General features: G+C 43.0%; 1 protein-coding gene across 5 annotated transcripts in view; it reads left to right on the top strand.

The window, feature by feature from the left end:
• Window positions 1-15,296, top strand: part of LOC118776089 (adenomatous polyposis coli protein-like) — a 39,174-nt gene that overhangs the window by 11,271 nt on the left and 12,607 nt on the right. For 4 of the 5 annotated variants that reach the window (XM_036526168.1, XM_036526169.1, XM_036526171.1 and 1 more), the window contains exons 2-7: window positions 1,042-1,194; window positions 10,605-10,689; window positions 11,288-11,489; window positions 12,864-12,972; window positions 13,779-13,892; window positions 14,714-14,788. In XM_036526168.1, coding sequence (XP_036382061.1) covers window positions 1,060-1,194; window positions 10,605-10,689; window positions 11,288-11,489; window positions 12,864-12,972; window positions 13,779-13,892; window positions 14,714-14,788 — 720 coding nt within the window. In that variant the 5' untranslated portion in view covers window positions 1,042-1,059. The remainder of the gene's footprint in view (window positions 1-1,041; window positions 1,195-10,604; window positions 10,690-11,287; window positions 11,490-12,863; window positions 12,973-13,778; window positions 13,893-14,713; window positions 14,789-15,296) is intronic. The other variant, XM_036526170.1, reaches the window with a different exon arrangement.

Raw genomic sequence — 15,296 nt, 5'->3', positions numbered from 1 at the left:
TGGCTGAAGTTGAACCCCCTTCTCTGTGAATCCACTTGAAGTTTCTTCAAAATATCTGCGGTTGGGAAAAAAAATCCATTCTTGTATCTTCAAGGCATCTTTGGATGACAGACAGAAAGTGGCTTCTTCCATGCTCAGTGCTTCTAACACGCTGTTGCTGTCTCATATGAACTTGAGCTATACTGGGTCTGGGAATACGGATAAAATAGAGTACGGCTCCGAGACCCTTTACTGACGCCCTGAAAGCAGAGACGGTTTGCAGTATCACATGCTACCAGCCCAGTTCAGATGTTCATACACAACATTCACTTACTGCATATTTCTCTGAAAAGAGAGTGCTTATGCAATATTAGCATTTTGCACATCTCCATGTTACAAATGGACTTTTAGAAATTAATTTTTTACACAGGTGATCTGCATTAAGAAGGTTGTGCCTCCAGCAGTGGTATTTTAAGATCAGGCAAATCAAATAAATCATTTAGTTACTGCTCTGCTTTGGGGTCAGCACAGCTACACTGCTGTACACTAAAGTAACCCTAAATTATTTACAAACTGAGAGTTGCTTTTTCTGTGAAGAAATATGTGCTGAGACATTGCCCTCATACCAGAAAATGTCTGAAACATTGTTTTCCCATAAACCACTTTCGCATAGTTTATTGCAGGCAGTTAATTATCGGTTTCCTTTGGGTGCTTTGAGCGTGTCTTCTGTGCTTCTTTAAAATAAATGTCACTGAACATTTTGTTGTTGCTAACTGATTGGGTGCCTGCTGGGGAAGGGGTAGACAGGGCTTATCAGTGTGTTTTCAGGAGTTTTTATCTCCACTCATTTTGAATTGGGGTGCTGGGACGCTCTCTCTCCTTTATCTGCATGGTGTAGCACACTGTATGAATGGCAGCTCCTGCTCAGATTCATAGTCAGATTGAGTGGAAAGCAATATGACATCTCAAGATTAACATGAGCATAAAATGTCTTATTCTCCCATTGTCTAAGTATTGAAAAGAAGAAGAAGAGGAATAAACCGTTTCTGATCTTTTGACCAGGTCAAGTGCTACTCCAAGATGGCTGCTGCTTCTTATGACCAGCTGCTGAAGCAAGTGGAGGCACTGAAGATGGAGAACTCCAACCTGCGGCAGGAGCTGGAGGACAACTCCAACCACCTGACCAAACTCGAGACGGAGGCCTCCAACATGAAGGTAGGCAAGGGTAGCACGCAGTAGCCGGTCAGCTCGTTCCCAAATGAGGTGGGGGGGGGTGATCGAAGTATTTATTTTAATAGTTCTGGGTCTTTAACTCTGAGGAAGATTTCAGATGGGGTTGTAAACAGCCTGAATCGAGGAAAATGTTCACAAGGGGGCTTTTTTTTTATTTTTGAAAGCTCTTCGTTGAACGTGTTATGAAACAGCTCATGGGGTCGATCAATGAATCATTCCCCTAAATTAGGCCTAATCAAATCTTGGGAGTTACAGTTAATCTCATGTTAGTCTGCTGACTGTTAGGGGCATGCCATTCACTCATAGTTATCTGTGGCTAAATCCACTCAGGAATATCAGCAGAAGACATTTTGGCCTCTTTTTTGTTTACGGTGTTAAATACCATGTGTTTTGGATATCTGTGTATCTCTTCTGCATTTAGTTGTTTCAGATTTCATGCACATCAAGACAGGCAAACACATCCTTTTGTGTGGGTCTCTGACAGATGCATGTCCATTCAAAACAAACAGGGCTTAAGTTAGCCTTGTAAAGGCTACAGCTAAGCCAAGCTAAGCACACCTTTGATAAATGGAAAACACAGGGGAAGGCAATGAGGTCATTTTATTAAAACGCTGATCTCTGTCCTTTACTAGCTCCACAGTCAATAATGTATGCGAGTGTGGAGATGCTGAGGTGATGGCTGTCTCCTTTGGGAAGCAAGGTGCCTGTTTGATGTACTCCTGGCTTATTCTTATCCCACAAAGAGAGATTAACTGAAGCGTTTAGCACTCCTCATCAGTCTGAGGCAGTAGAAATGGCCTGGCTATTAAACCGAACTCTGTAGAAGATATTGGGAAACTCAGTTGGTCGGCTCATAAAGTCACTGTTCTTGAGGTTGAATGTACTTTTCAAACAAATATGGCAGTAATGGCAACTCTCTTTGTTGAATACAGCTTTGTATGACATTAAACAATATTGTCAATGTCCTGTGAATGTGTGCCTGTTCTGCAACTTCATCGCTGGTAAGATCTGCTGGTGCAGTGAATTCAGTTCAAATGATGAGAGATGAAAGTGTTGGCGGCACTGTCAATCCCTGTCTCTATTGTGGTATAAACAAAAGGACTCGGCTTATTATGAAGCAAGCAGAAGAGCCCCTTTCCCCAGGTGTCCGGGCGCATCTCTCTGCTCAGTCATTTTCCACAGCAGAAACAAGACAGCAGCGAGCAACTGTTCATTATGTAGGGCCGGGAAGCAGAAACACATCTGAGCGTTTTGCTGAGTGGGTGTCTGGATCCGCCCCTCTCGCTCTCCCTCTCCGAGCGGATGTGTGCAGGCTCGGCCGCGCGCTGGAATCGGCCGATCCGTGCGTTTCGCTGTCTGACGGAGTTGGCCACCCCTCAATTAACACATCAAACGGCATCGGAGCGCGTCTCACTTCAAAGCGGCCAGCTCTCCCTTTTACATGAGGGTGGATGGTAAAAAAAAAAAAAAAAGGGAGCACATTAGTGGCCATCATGAAAGTAATGAATCTTGGCACCTGCTTTCGCGGCTCCCGTGTACGTCTGGCTGCGGTGAGCCGCTTTTGTTGCAGCACTGTAATTACTCAGGGCTCGCCAGGCACCTACTTTTAGGTTTCCTGAATTTGTAATTCACACCACCTCCCCAGCAATTCAGTTGCCTGCGCTCCAGTGGGGCCAGTTTGTTGTATTTATGCTTGGGTGTGACGTGTATGTTGGACTATACATTCAAATGCAGACTGCCTTGTGCTTGTGTGATATAAATTAGAGCCCGACCGATAAATCGGACTGCTGATATTATCGGACAATATGAGCTAATTGCAGATAAATTGGTATCATGCATTTATAACGGCCGATAAATGACAATTTAAAAAGAAATAGAGAGACGGAAGATGGATCCTTCAACACTTAGGAGTGTTGTCGTTTCGTAGTTTGGCCACCAGAACCACACTGTTTGCAACACATGTGTTTGGAACGCCACAAATCACAACAATCAGCTGACCCAAGCAGAGTCCAGCAGAGTAGCCCATGATGGAGATCATCTGTGTTCATGGTAAATTGATAATTGTCACGTAAAATACATTACTTAAATAATAATATCCGTCATCACTTCTCCTCTTAGCCTAAATAAGCCTGACAGTGTTCATGTAAGCCATGCCTGGTTTTGCTGCAGTAACGTGAAAGCCGGTAGCGTCAATCAAACATCAAAATTACGTTTAACGTTATGGTAGTTGAGTGGTGTAGGCTAAGCTGTTGACAAACTTGATTGTAGGTTTATTTATGAAACAGTGTGGCAGTCCTCCCTCATCATTTCTAGAAATTCTCTGGCAACATCGCTTACAGCAGCTTATAACGCTGTCCATTGCTAAATGAGGTTACCCACAAAGCTAGCTAATGCCATGTTTATCAGTGGAAGACCGCTAACATTAATGAGCAGTTAAACTATAGTGTTTAACTTATTCTGCCTAAATGAAGCAATGGTAAATATATCTGCGATTCGCATGTCTGTAGTTACAGTCGGTACATTGGAAATTATTAACCCTTTCCAATTTAACAGATTTAACTCAAAAAAATATAGCAAATGCTAACTGAAAACTATGAGAAGCTTAATAATGCTAATGAAAACGTAATCAACCATGTAACGAAACATGCGTGCTACATAGCATACAAAATAAGTTAGGTGCGAAAGGGATAAACCAGAGGGGACACGTAAATAAACATGAGCTGAACAAGTATCTAACATGGCTTGGTAGCCAAACAAAGTTATCTAGCTTCTCTTTCAAATGTGTAGTGTGAAATCCCAAAGTCGCAAGTCCTCGTTGCAGACAGTCATGTAGTATTAGATGTATTTAACAGCAGCATTTACTCTATGTCACTGCATCAGTTTACTGCATAGTTTAAGATGGCATGATATTTTTTTTTAAACTTTTTTGTATTTTTATACATTTGACTCTTATTTATCAAAACTTTAATATATTTTGTTGTACTTTTGTTCAAAGTACTATTTATGACAATAAAACAAGTTTATTTTTAAACTGCATTATGTCATGTTATCTTTGGGAGTCTTAAATAACTACACATAACAAATGTTAGGGAAAATCGTGTGTTTCTGGAAAAAAAAAGAATATTGGCTGATCTATCATTATCGGATTTTTAAATCCTCAAATATCGAAATTGGTATTGGTCTTAAAAATCCTGTATTGGTCGGGCTCTAATATAAATATAAATGGTCTTTGTTGTTCTGTCCTGCAAGCCTGAAAAACGTATAAATATATGGATTTAAATAGGCGAGAGGTAAGTTGAAATTGAATTTTTTTAGAGTGAGCTACATTTCCTTTTAGGCTGTGAGATGATTAAGCTTCATTAGGAATATTGCCAGTCCCAGTTAACATTTAATGACCTAATTTGCAAACATTGTAAAGTGTGGCCCCAAAGAATTGCATGCAGAAAGCTGCAGGTGCAAAATCTGCATGGGACCTTTGAGCCAGACGCTTAACCCAAATAAGCTGCCCTTTCTGTGGATAATGCAGTAGGTAATATGTAAGATGTGTAATTTGTCCTAGGTAAGGCTAAAATAATAGTGGCAGTACCACGCAGTTCAATAATGGGTTATATTAGCCTACTTTAAGTGATGGTGGATGCAGAATTTGGAAACAGGGTGTGGAAAAGTAGGCTAATGGCTATTTTGGCTGATTCATTTATCAGTAGCTCCAGGCAATAGTTTTGGGATGTACCTATAAAGAATAGGTTCCAACTCCCCTTTACTCTGGGTCTTTGGTATGCATCTGGAAGGTGTTGTCTGTTGATTCATTGATAAATCCATTGATAAATCCTTCATAATATGGTGTATTATTGATTCATGATATGAGCTATGATGCCATTATGTATTCCTAATATTGCTCTGGTATATTTTTTCTTAATATTTCAGTTTCTCTGTGAAGTGCTCAGTTTGTCAGTGTTATAGATACTCATTTCTTGATCTGACCAGCTATTCAGTCCTCCATGTCATCATCCCTTGTGCTAAACCACAGTCAGTCTTCCTTTACACACCCCCAGCTCAGTGCTTTGAAGTCCCATAATCTAACATCTTCACTGAGCCTACTTTGCCTCTGCTGATCCACAGTGCGCTCAGAAACCAAGCAGGAAATCTAAGGGAAAGCATACCTTTTCTGCCACTCACTGGCTTCCCAACCCAGCAGATATTGATGATGATGATGTGTCATTTTGACAAACAAGCTGAACACATCCTGTCAGTTCAGAGCTGCTTTGACAGTAAGTCTGCATTCACATAGCCGATTGTTTAATACACAGTACACAAACAATCATACAGTCTAGTCTTAAAAATTGAAATTAGTTAGCCTCAGGTATCCATGATCCACTAGCCCCAAACAATTAGGTACACTTGGTCCAAAAGATTGCCTGTGATTCAAAAGCACCAGGAATGTACATTATTAATATTAAGGTGGATTTGTATTGGAGAGTGTGAGTAGTTGTTTGCTGCCCTCTACTGGTAATAATTTGAAAGTGTTTTTCATAAACCTTGTCTCGCATGTGTACCAGGGTCAGTACTCCAGAGCTAACAAATCACTGAAATGTTGAAGACCAAATTTTTCTGATTATAGCTTTTGCATCACAAAATTTAAATATGGCATTAATTGTAAATAACATTTATATAAATTTGCCAATTTGAAGAATTCTACCTCATACAGATTATTTATGCATGTTCCTGGAAGTTGGGATGGCGGTGTAGCATAGTGGTAAAGAACAGGGCTCGTAACTGAAAGGGTGCTAGTTCGATTTTCTGCTGGGACACTACTGCTGTACCCATCGGCATGGTACGTAACCAGTGATTGAGTCAGTACATATCCAGCTGTATAAATGGATATAAAAGTATACAATGTTACTTATATAAGTCTCTGGATAAGAGCATCTGCTAAATGACTATAATGTAATGTAATATCATGAAAGTACGTTAATTTACTGCAGTATTCCTGTACTGTTCTTTGTATGGCTGCAGAATTCATTTGCTGGAAATGTACAAGCAAAACTGCCTCTGCCTTCCGCCTGGGTCAGAATAGTAACATTCCAGAAGCAATACTCGTTTCCTGCAGGCGTTCCCTCCAGCGGTCAGAACAAAGCAGAAACCACATGGCCCCTGCTATGGAAGATATGTGTTAAAATTATGTCAGCGCGCCATACCCAATCAAGGGGAGGCAGTGCAGCTTAATTCAGAGTCGGCCCCTTCCTGCTGTTGTATCGTTTGAAGGCTGCCGGCTTCCACCCGCGATTAATTTCCCCTCCATCTGGCGGATAAACATCGAGGTCATGGCTTGGAAGCCCCGCCGCCACCGCGATGCTCCTGTGTAGCGCGCTAAAAGCAGATTTCCTCATCGCTAGTCAGTGTCAATGCTTGATGAAGATCATCGAACCCCCGCTCTGGTTGGTAACCAGATTTGCCTTTGGCTGATTTAATACTCCGCTGCAAGCATCGCAGAAGGTCTCATTGAATTAGGGTCCTGTTGCTCCTGGGACCTGCGAAAGAGCAACTGAGGGAGAGGTAAGTGGAAAAGGCAGGAGGGCATACTGGAGTTTATCTTGCACTGGCATGACTCCTGATGCAGGTGTCCACCAGCCTCAGCTCAGACATGCTTCAGGTGGCAGGTCTCCAGCATGGTTACTTGCATCTAAAACAGGTACACCTCAGAATGGTGGAGCGTGTTCTGCTGAGGAGCAGCCAGATGGGAGGGACTGAATCAGGCCAGCTGTGCTGTAACCCTAACCCCAACCCTAACCCTAATCCTGCCTGCAGATGGACTGAGAAATATATCTACACATCTACATGTTGTGTGCAAAAGAGATGTTATTACGGCTTTTATAATGTCTGTTTTTGTTCAGTAATGCATTACTCCAGTTACATTAACCACAAAGACCAGCACATGCGCAGTGCAGGCCGTGCTGCTGTTCCATTTCATCTGAGAACCTCTTCATTCTTGTTTTTGCCTGCATAATGTTATACTGCGTAAGTAGGGATAGGGTTACCTACATGTAAAGATCAAAAGTATAAAAGCTGATTGTTTGTGGCATTTGGAGTAAATACAGTAGTTAGGCACGTTGACTGCAAGAACAAGGAAAAAAGGTTAGTCCCTAACCCTAATGGCAATCTGTGTGTGTGTGATAATTGCTCACTCTTAACATAGCTTGTTCGGCTCAGTCCACTTTAATTGTTACCTGCAGCAATAGTTTTGTCCATTCGCATTGGTTAGTATTTCCTGCATAGCTTTTGTGCACAGTCTGATGTGGAATCTGTACGTGCTGTAACATAATATATGGATAGCAGTCTTGTGATCCTGTGCAATAATAAGTTGTGAGTGTAAGTGAAAGCAGGAATGAAATCTCCTCAAGAAGACTGTAATTTGTCTGAAGGAGGAGTAGGCTGCCGTCTGCTACCGCCCTCCCCCCCACCCAACCAATCGGAAAAAGATCACACGGTAGCTGCGCGCTTCCTGGTGTAATTAAATGTGGAATAAAAGGCAGAATGTGCGTAACCCTCCAGAGGAAGACAAGACATGTTATAGACCGGTGATGATGAAGCAGGACCAGGGCAGAGGGGCGAGGGGGTCGTCGTGCGCATCTCTCGGGTTGCGCTCTCCGGGGTAGCGGAGCGGCGTCACCTCAGCCTCGCGGAAGACAGCCGAAGCCTCGGCGCCCTCGCACGCGTGTCGCTCAGATTGGAGCGGGGTCCCCGACGCGTCGACGAGCGGATTGGCGAGCGGTGCGTTTCCTGCGCCTTTAAGTGACACGTTTGCAACACGAAATGTGCAGCGACGTTTCGACAGCGGCGATGATGATTTGTTTTGTCGTGAGCCGGGGCTGCTAGGAGAGCAGCGTCTCTCCCGGGGTGAGTCCCAGGGGGAGGGAAGCGAGCGGAGGGTCTCTCTGCGGGCTGGGCTTTGGAATCGGGCCGCGGCGGTTTCTAGATTTCTGTTGCTGTTGACATTTAGACGCAGGACGGAAAGCTGGAAAACTCGTAGAATTTGATAACTTGTGATTTTTGCTGTTGGTTTTTTTCCAGTTGGCTCTTTTGAATGCAGTCTGCATTTTATTTTGTTTTTGTTTTCCCCTCATCAGATTATACAAGTTATTTTGTTGTCATGTTCGGGAACGGCCTGACACAGTAATGCTGGCTGAAACCGTAGACCAAGGATAAGCCGCATTTCCCCTTGGACAGTTGTGGTCGCTCTGCTCCAGCAGTATACAGCTGTTTGAAACAGACCCATTCTGCATACTGCTGGAGATGTAGGTGCAGCACGTCTTATTGAAGTGCTAGTCAGCTGTGAAAATCTTAAGCGGTTTGTTTCGTGTTCAAGCTAAAAACACCATGAACCTTTGAACATTAATGGAACGAAAGAAAGCAAGGTGTTAAGCCATGAGGGAATGTGTTGGGTCAGTAAAGGGGAGAAGAGAAGCTTTTTCTATGAACGACAACTTGCTGTTGTTGTCACAGGTTCTCCTAATGGACCAAGGAGAGGGGAATTATACATTAAAGAGAGTGGTAGCCTTCTGAGGGGGAAAATGAAATGGACTGCTACATCGTAGGGGACTTTAAGATTACCACAAGCCAGAAGCGTTTCAGGATGTGAACACAGACGGGCTTTGGTGGCAAATCCCCTTCTCTGATGGGGGTGCAGTTTGATGTATCTGTGCCTCTGCGCTGTTAACATTTGCTGAAAATGCTATCGACATGTCTGAATGCCAGTTGTTGAAATCGTTATAACAGAATAATGAAAGTCCTTTCCTTACCTTCAAATGGCTGCTAATATTTCAGACCATTTTACAGCAATTCAAAGGGTGAAAAAAAACAAAGGTCTGCAGGAATATTTATTGAAGTAGTCTGCAAGCCAATAGAAGGAAAAGTAGAACTAGAGGATCCCCAGATCAGAGTAAGCTGGGATAAGAATTTAAGATTTAAGAACTGATTTAAAAATTCTTCATTTTTTGTTCTTCAGTTGACCATACAATGTTTTACAGTAATGAAAGGAAGCAAACTTCAGGTTTCCGTTGCTCCCACAATGACAGCACTGCTCAAATGTGTCAAATGTGGCCTAATGAAGACTGTTTTGTTTGTAAGCCCGACAAACTTGTCTGTGTGCACTGTGGCCTTGTAAGCAGAATTACATTCATGCTCATTGAAAGGCAGCGTTACAGATCATTTTTGCTGCTGTGGATGAATTGACAGCAATAATGCTCTTCTTCGTGTATAATTATAGGCTACTTTGAGCAGATGAAGTCACTCCACTGTGTTACCTACTCACATTTATAAAAAAAAAAACTCACACATGTCCTTGGAGCTTGCGCATGCAGTGCTGCCTGATTCAATCAATCCATTTTGTGTGGCCCTGTAAGTAAAAGGCAATGAAATGGAGACGCATCAACAGCTTAATACAAAACTGAGCCCTGTTTCCATGGCAGAGTGATCTAGCATTGTGAGCGATTACATGCCACAGATAATTACAGATATGTAGGCTTTAGATGGTCACATGATAGGTTGCCTAGTTTTTTTATCCCTCATAGATTTAAATGCAGCTTATGGATTAAACACATCCTCCCTGTTTTCCGTAGATTTAGTGTAGGATAATGAGGGATAAAATATGGCCCAACCTTTACTGCTAGCCTTAAATACCTTAAACACATAGCGATGTTTTTTGTGTGTTTGATTGCAGCCTATTGCAGCCTGCAGACACCTGTAATGTAATTTTACCCCATGTGGCACTTGGGTTGTGGGTGATGTGCTGTGCTTTCTTTCACCATTTGTTGTATCTCATTAGCACAAGTGGTGTGCAGTGATGATGTTTGTGCGCCATGTCATATGTTCTCTGAAAGAAACTTGCTGGGGGTGTGTCTCTGTGTAACACACACATATCTCTCTGGTCCTCCGAGCTTATTCGCACAGCACCTGAATGCGGGTGCGAGCTCGGAGTATTTATGTTGGTACTTTCAAGTTCATACACAGTGGGGTTATGAAGAGTTGTCAGCCTTTCTAGGAGTGGATAACGGTGTTGGTTTTTAGCATTCCTTAGCATGCTGATGATATGATACGACTGGCTAGCAAGGTCCAGATGCCAGTTTGTCTACAGCTAAACCTGAGTAAAAAAAGCATCTTTTTAAAAAAGTGTTTTCCAAAAAAAAAAAAGGGAGAGAAAAATGCTTCCTGGATGAACCGTTTATCCAGGCTGTGATGGAAAAACCCACTAAACTGCATACCACATGCTTTTATTTCACTTTCCTACCTCAATGCCAGTGTGTTTATTGGAAACGATGAGTGTACGTGCGTTTTTTACGTCTGTGTTTAGAGATGGCAGTCCTGAGGTTGGTAACTGTGCCCTATTCCTGTCGCAGGAGGTGCTGAAGCAGCTGAAGGGGAGCATAGAGGAGGAGTCCATAGGGTCCTCCGGACAGAATGACCTGCTGGAGCGACTGAAAGGTGAGCCGCGAGACTCCGCTTTCCCCTGCTCGTTAGCGGCCCTTTCAGAGACGTCTGTGAAACGCTTTCCTCTGTACTCGAAATTACTGCCTGGAGAGCCTGTCCCGGTATAGCTCACCATATGCTGCTGTCACTGATTCTGCTTTACTGTGTGTTGAGTTTTTGTTGCGATCGTTCAGGTAGCCATAACGTGTTTAACTGCGTGTCGCAATTTGGAACTCCCCACAGCACTGAGTTTCATCGCCTGTTATGCTGTCTTTTGAGGAAAAAATAAAATTTTACAATTTTTATGTGCCATTGCTGAATATTGTGTACAAAATCACAGGCTCAGTGATATAAGGTATAAAAGGTTTATTTGAAACTGGGAAAAATTCAAAACCAAAGAGCAATATGGTGAGAGTTTGTGCTCTATGTGTAAATTCTCACCTGCTTATTTCTCTGGTTTGTTTCAATACCTGTTAAATACTATGTTTTTCTGATGGTGGCACTGTACTTCCATCATTTCGTACCCAGCCCCAGTCCTGGTAGGATGCTATTGCTGAATTGTATTTTGAATTGTAATGTAGGATGCACCTCTTTTCGTCATTTTGTCCCACAGAAATGAATCTGGATGCCGGTAACTTCCCCGGAGTGAAGATGAGACCCAAGGTTCCCATGCATCCGTACGGCAGCCGGGAGGGTTCGGCGTCCGGGCGGTCGGGGGACAGCAGCCCCGTCGCGATTGGCTCCTTCCCCAGGAGGGGGCTGGCGAATGGAGGCAGTGAGAGTGCAGGCTACCTGGAGGAGCTGGAGAAGGAGAGGTGAGTCTGTCTGTCTGTCCTTACCGTCAGCTCACCTGTATAACACTTCATTCCTCGCGCCGCCTGTTCGGGTCTGTGCCTTTCAGAGTGCCATAGCTCTCATCTTTTAGAACTGCATTCAGAATGTTAGGTGGTGCTGTAGGTGGTGTTGAACCGAAAGCATTGACCTCTTAAGGGAGAATTCACGGAGACGAACCACATGAGGGCATCTCGCAGTAAGGCTTTTATCCGTGGAGAGGGTGGCTAATGGCTGTGCTTTGGTTCTACATTTTCATTCTTGTCCTTGCGCTTGCTCGGTTGTACAAAAATGTACTTAGACGTTGACTGAGTAACGCACACACCTGTGGGGGCCGCCTTCCCACTCGTTTCTCAAAGTTTTACAGTCCGTATAAATGTGATTTAAAGCATATACGAAATGCTGATCTATTTGGACATTCATTGCTGCCTCGGCGCACAAATGTAGCTCCTGAAAGAATGTTCTTGGCTCCTCTCTTTTTCCCTTCAACATCAATTTGGCCGTCCTGGCGGCATCCAGAGGACTCTCGTACGCGTGCCTTACCCAAGGCCTAACATTAGCACTGCCACTGCAGTCCAGAAGCATTCATGTGTGTAGAAAACCGCATTACTTACAATCTTGTGGCTCCGAATGGCCCGGTGACAAGCCTTCCTCTCCCAAATAAATGGACTCCCAGCTGCATGTTACCCCGGTTGGGCTGCCAGCCTGCGGTCACATCCAACTGCTGTGCGTGACCTTCAGACTGGCCGCGGTGACAACTCTTTCTTTTTTTTTTTTTTTTTTGTTTTGTTTTGTCCTTATTTGACAGTGGCATCGAAAGCCTCCTGCTCTCTGTATCTGTAACGGTCTCTGCGCTGATGCAGTGGGAACCTCAGAATTTTACTCTAATGCAATGTGACATACCTGCTCCCAAGTAGATCAGCATGATCATCTTTATTTTATCATAAGGAGAAAATTGTTATGCAACCAGATAAATAATTTATAAAAAGCAGTACACATGGCATCAAATACAAATATACATAAAGTCATAAAAAGTACAGTAGTGCTGGATAAGAACTGTTGAAGTTTTGTTGCACCTGCCTGTATTTAAAGGCAAACAAATGTTTATTTTAAAAAATTTTATCTAATTAGTTAATTATTTAACTATGTCTTGACATTGCACTCAGAAATATGCTATAGTTGCAGACTAGTCTGTGTGTTAAAGGTGCACCAATTGGGGGGAAAAAAAAAACACCAAGGTGCATGAAAAAATCATGTAATGCATAGCAAGGCATCTTCTCCAGTGTCACCCAGTGTGACTTTGAGGCATTCTGTAAATGATTTATTTCTGTCTCCTGCTTCCCTGTTGTGTTGGGTAGGGCTTTGCTGATGGCCGAGCTGGAAAAGGAGGAGAAGGAGAAGGACTGGTACTACGCACAGCTCCAGAACCTCACCAAAAGGATCGACAGCCTTCCCCTCACAGAGAACGTGAGTGTGTGTGTGTGTGTGTGTGTGTGTGCTGGTGTGCGCTGTTGTGTGTGCACACGTGTGTGTGATATTAGAACTGTAAATCACCTACAATCAAAAAGTGGAAGCCTAGGCTGACATTTGGAGGTGAACTGGCAGGATAATGGCTACATTCTACCAATAACCAATGACCCTCAGTGCACTTTAGCAGTAGGAGTAATCCTTAGGAATGGTTGTCCAAGGAATCAGCAAGTAGTGTATCTAAAAGATGACAGTGCTTTCATTACATATAAACATTGTTTTCCTGTCGGCTTTCCCCAAAAATAACCAGTGATGTAGACTACACAGCAAACATGCCCATTCTTGTTAGGGAGTATGTGTCTATTTATTTGAGCATGTTTAAGTTGGAGACAATAGAGAAAAGTATGATTCTATTTGAATAATCTTCCAAACATGGGAGTTGGTAAGCATTTCACTGAAAACTCCTTAAAACATTGTAGCTGATAGCTAGACTGAACATAAGATTTTTTTTAAATGACATTCATTGTGTCTTTATGCACTTCATGTTATATGTTATATGCGTTGGTCTTTGGAGAGGCAGTTAGTTTATTTACTAATGTACCTAATTTTGTAGCCTTGTAGTTTTATACAGTGTTTTTTTTTTTTTTTTTTGAAAAGAAACCAACCTTTTTTTGGTGGCTTGCTCCTTTAAGTGTCCTCATGGGTTCTGCTCTACTGACAGAAGAGGTTGCGATGCAACTGAGGCTCCGGTTCTAGTAGTTTTGTGGCAGCTGATTTCGCTGTGCTCACACCGCACTACCCTGCAGTTCTCTCTGCAGACAGACATGACGCGCAGGCAGCTGGACTACGAGGCGCGGCAGATCAGAGCCGCCATGGAGGAGCAGCTGGGCACCTGCCAGGACATGGAGAAGAGGGCACAGGTCCGTCTGGGGTTACTGTGGGTCGCTTATGCTTTCCTGGGCTCGAGGGTAGCTGTTAGCCCAGACTATGCCTCCGCATTACAGCAGGTTCACCTGATACCAGCTTATTAGTGACAGTGCACTCTTCCTCTCAGATTTCTGTTTATCCAGCTCCACTTGATTCTTCTAAACGTTAGATTATCGCGATTGTCGTAAGTGGTTGCTTCTTTGATTCGGTGGTTCCTTCAAGATGTGTGCACTTTATGATGATGAGGTCACGTGGTTCTTTGGAATTAAGTGAAGGTCCAAAGGTCTATTCTGCTACATTTAGACCCATGTGACAATAAAATGTAATTGTTTCACCACTTCACCACAACAGAAAATTAACACAGACGGATGCAATCATATAAGTATGAGAACCCAGTGGAGCATTCATCTCGCCAGAAGAACTGCATGAGTTCTTGATGAGGTCCTTCTCAAAGGCATGAAAGGATGAAAATATGAAGGAATCTCATGTGGGCTATCCACCTAAATGGACAGTTGAATAATACAGTAGTAGTTGAATAAAACAGTTGAGCGCCCCACAAAAGATTCTCCCTCTTTATGTCTTTGGTAATAGATTTTTAGTTTCACAAACAGGAACTGTAACCCCAACAATAGTATATTCCTACTACTGTACCTATCACTGTAACTAAAATCCCCCAAAACAGACCACCTTTGCTTTCACAGAATGGTGGATCAGGAAGAAAGATTGTTTTTCATCAGCTCTCCATATGAACATACATTTTTTCCTAATTCAAGATGGAAGGCATTCAGTTGTGTCTGTGTGAAATATTTTTCAGGCAAGAGTGGCTAGAATTCAGCAGATTGAGAAGGACATGCTACGGATCAGACAGTCCCAGCCACCAGAACTGGAGGTATGTTCCCACTTGGGGGCAGCTGTTGTACCCTCAGACAAGGTACTTAACCCAGAATTGCCTCAGCAAATATCCAGCTGTATAAATGCATTATATATAGGAATTGTAATCAAAGTAAGTTGCTCTGGACAACAGCGTCTGCTGAGCAATTAAATGTAATCATTAAGAATGTTCCCCAGTTATGTCAGTAAATATTACATCTCCCTTGACATGGAAGGAGGTTCACTTCAGAGGTAAAAATAATGCTGTTCTTGTGGTAGTGCTATTGGGATGAAATGCAGGCCCTTTCAAAATGGGGGTGGCACCTCCGTTAATCCATTTGTGGTCAATTACAGGTCACATTCTGAGCAGTCTCTTGGCCCCTGTTTCAGTTGACTGCATTGATTTCCTATGAGGGCTGAGAGCTGACCGGAAAGGGGATTTGGAGGTGTCCAAAACAGTGATTTGGAATGCAGCCAATGGGTTAAATTGTACTAAAGCTGAACCTGATGATCAAAAGAATATAAAT

This window comes from Megalops cyprinoides, chromosome 4, assembly GCF_013368585.1.
Source record: "Megalops cyprinoides isolate fMegCyp1 chromosome 4, fMegCyp1.pri, whole genome shotgun sequence".
Taxonomy (NCBI): Eukaryota; Metazoa; Chordata; class Actinopteri; order Elopiformes; family Megalopidae; genus Megalops; species Megalops cyprinoides.
The sequence above is the reverse complement of the archived record's forward strand: the minus strand, read 5'-3'. Positions and strand labels throughout refer to the sequence as shown.